Consider the following 3,267-nt stretch of genomic DNA (forward strand, 5'->3'; position numbering starts at 1 on the left):
ATGGATATTCGGAATCGACGGATCTTGGTTTCAGTGGGAGCTGAGCTCCGACTGAGATCCTGATAAGCAAGAAATGAATACTCCGGAAACGATGATATTGCCGGAAACGAAAATATGGATCGTATCGGAAATATGAATATTATCCAAGTCGTAGATGTTGCCGGAAACGGAAACATGGTACGTATCGGAAAATATTAATGGAAATGGAAATATTGCCGGAATCGGAAATATTGTCGGAAACGGAAATATTTTCTGAATCGGAAATATTATCGGAATCGGAAAATAATTCCGGAAACAAAAATATTAAATATTTGTTCGAAACGGAAATTAATTCCGGAATCGGAAATATTAAATATTGGTCGTATCGGAAATGAATTCTGGAACCAGGAATTTAATCGGAAGCGCATCGTACGAATTAGCATCGGATGAGGCTTTCCAGACGAAGGCCCAGCACGAAGCCAGGCCCGCGCCCAATACGAATGCCACAACCTCGCCAGGCCCAGCGCAAGGCCAGGCCAAGCAAGGCCTGCGCGGGTGCGTGCGTCCCTCGTAGTCGTGCGACACTCGTGTGCGTAACGAATCCTAATCCTATCGGAATTCGTGCAATGATTAAATCCTAATCCTAATAGATTAAATTTATTAATTAGAGTTCAAATAGGATTCTAATTAATAAATCCATATACTAGTAGGATTATAATTCCTTTCCATAAACTCTATAAATATAGGCCTAGGGTCACATATTTAACAGACGATTATTGAAGTATTCAAGGTAAGATTTTTAAGCAAAAATCAGGCAAACACTTGCACCCAAATAGCCGAAAATCTAAAGAACCTTAAGGGCGATTCTAGTTGGTCAAGCTTAAGGCGAATCCGGACGTGCTGTGGACTATCTACGGAGGGACGACACTTGGAGTCCTAAAGACTTGTTCTTGTTCGGTTCGGGCGCAGCTAGGGAGGGCACGCTACAAAGTGTATCCATCTGAATTATGCTAAATGATTATGTGTAAATAATATGTTTCCTGGCTTTATGGTTTTTCCGCATGATTTATGTTTATTCATATGTATCATAACCTAACAGACAAGGCAGATGATCTTGATAATAGAAAATCTACCTCTGGTTATGTGTTTACATTTTTAGGGGGAGCCATCTCATGGCAATCCAAGCTACAGAAATGTGTAGCTTTGTCCACAACTGAGGCAGAGTATATTGCAGCGGTGGAAGCAAGCAAGGAGATGCTTTGGCTTAAGAGGTTCCTTCAAGAGTTGGGTTTGAAACAAGGTGAGTATGTAGTATTCTGTGATAGCAGATGCTATGGATTTGAGGAATAATTCAATGTATCATGCTCGCACCAAACACATTGACATTAGATATCATTGGTTGCGAGAAGTAATTGAAGAAAAGAGAATGAAACTGAAGAAAATCCACACCGACAAGAATGGTGCAGATGTGTTGACAAAGATAGTTCCCGGAAGCAAGGTTGAGCTTTGTAGTAAGCTTGCCGGGATGAGGTTCAAGTGATCATGGAGTGATCGTGTCTTCCCCGTGATTGGCTGGAGGGGGAGATTGTTGTCGGTCCAGCCCACTTTTGTGCATAAGTTATGTTAATACTTGTTCTTGTGTTTTAAGTGGAAGCCCAATATTCCACTTATTGTTGTGGCCCAATGTTGGGTTATGTTGAAACTTCTTTGGGAAGCTTAGGGTAATATTTGGCTGACTTGAGAGGCAGAAAAGGAGTGTGACAAAAATCAAAAACACACACACACAAAAAGGAGAGGAGAGAAAGAGAGAAGTGAGTTCGTAGTTTTCAGGGCAGCCATCAGAAAACTGCCGTTTGCCGGAGATTCAACGGTCGAATCGTGCTGATATTTGGTCAGCTTGTTGAGGATACATAGGGCCTCATTTTGAATGGTGGGATTGTCGCTTTGTGCTCTGGTTTGTCTGTGGTCTCTGCTGGACTGAACCTACGTTTTTGGGTGATATTATTCATCTCTTGTCTCTTAGTTGTTCATCTCTTATGTATGGAAGTGTTGGTGGGTTGTGAACCTTTGTATGTCTTATTTGGGTTATTATGCCCTCAATTTTATCATAATAAGAGAAGGTGACAAGGGTGGACTCCTCACAAGTCCCGTGGTTTTTACTCTTCACATCGAAGGGGGTTTCACGTATAATTCTTGTGTGTTGATTGATTTTTTGTTCTTCCGCAATTGATTTTAGTTGTTGTTCATTATTGGTTGATTGTTAGGTTATTTGGTTGTTGGATTATTTTTGGTGAATTTGAGTTGTATTGTTTGGTTGATTGTCTTAGAGGTGATCCTTGTGGGTAGTTGATATACTACTAGGGTCTTATCAGTTGGTATCAAGAGCGGGGTTTAATTTGATCATTGTTATGGAGTCTACTAGTAGTACTGGAGGTTGAAGTGAGGGAATGAGAGGATTTTCAAACCCGAGCCTAGCATAATACTAGACCAAGGTGCTGTTATTGTGAGAAGGCTAAGAGAGGTGGCAAAAGCTATGGATGCAGGGGAGGGTTTCATAGGCAGTGGTAAAAGAAAGAGAAGGGTGGGTACGATTGAACACGGATGGTGCTGTAAAGGGGAACCTGGGTCGAGCAGGTGGAGGAGGACTGATAAGAGGTCATAAGGGCGAATTATATGTGGCTTTTGCCCTGAACTGTGTGTCTTGTAGCTGCACTAAGGCTGAACTCCTTGTAGTTCATCGTGGACTTTTGATAGCTTGGGAGGAAGGCCATAAGAAAGTCCAGCTTTCTGTTGACTCTGAGGTAGTAGTAAAGCTGCTAATAGAGAGAGTTCAGCTACACTCTCCTTATTTTGATATTGTCAGACGGTGCAAAGAGTTGTTGGAGAAGGCTGATTGGGAAGTAACTGTCAGCCACTGTTATAGGGAAGTGAATATGGCGACGGATTGGTTAGCAAATTACGGTACCTCGACTTGATCAAAAGCTCAAAATTCTAGAGGCGATCCAGAAAGATCCTCGTGCCGTTTTATTGGAGGACATTGGAGGGTTAACTAGGCCAAGAATGGTGCCAACGAAAGATAGGGCTTGATTTCTAACTGGAGCAATAAGACTTAGCTGCAGTTTTTTTTTTTTTTTGATAAATCAGAGAAATCATTTCATTGATTAAGAAACACCCTTTACAAACAGCAGCCAAGAAAGAAAGCTAAGAACCTTCTAGGAAGGACCCTAGCCAAATGAAACAAGGCCAGACCAAAACCAAACATGGCAATAGCCATGAAAACAGACCAAG

General features: G+C 41.7%; 1 protein-coding gene across 1 annotated transcript; it reads left to right on the forward strand.

Annotated features, from left to right (window-relative positions):
- The first annotated feature begins 1,059 nt into the window (after positions 1–1,059).
- Positions 1,060–2,954, forward strand: LOC130471508 (uncharacterized). The gene is made up of 4 exons (XM_056841688.1): positions 1,060–1,279; positions 1,389–1,509; positions 2,491–2,634; positions 2,687–2,954. The coding sequence occupies exons 1-4, from the start codon at positions 1,060–1,062 to the stop codon at positions 2,952–2,954; spliced, it is 753 nt and encodes a 250-aa protein (XP_056697666.1).
- The last annotated feature ends 313 nt before the right edge of the window (positions 2,955–3,267 follow it).

This window comes from Spinacia oleracea, chromosome 4 (assembly GCF_020520425.1).
Source record: "Spinacia oleracea cultivar Varoflay chromosome 4, BTI_SOV_V1, whole genome shotgun sequence".
In the NCBI taxonomy this organism is placed as follows: Eukaryota; Viridiplantae; Streptophyta; class Magnoliopsida; order Caryophyllales; family Amaranthaceae; genus Spinacia; species Spinacia oleracea.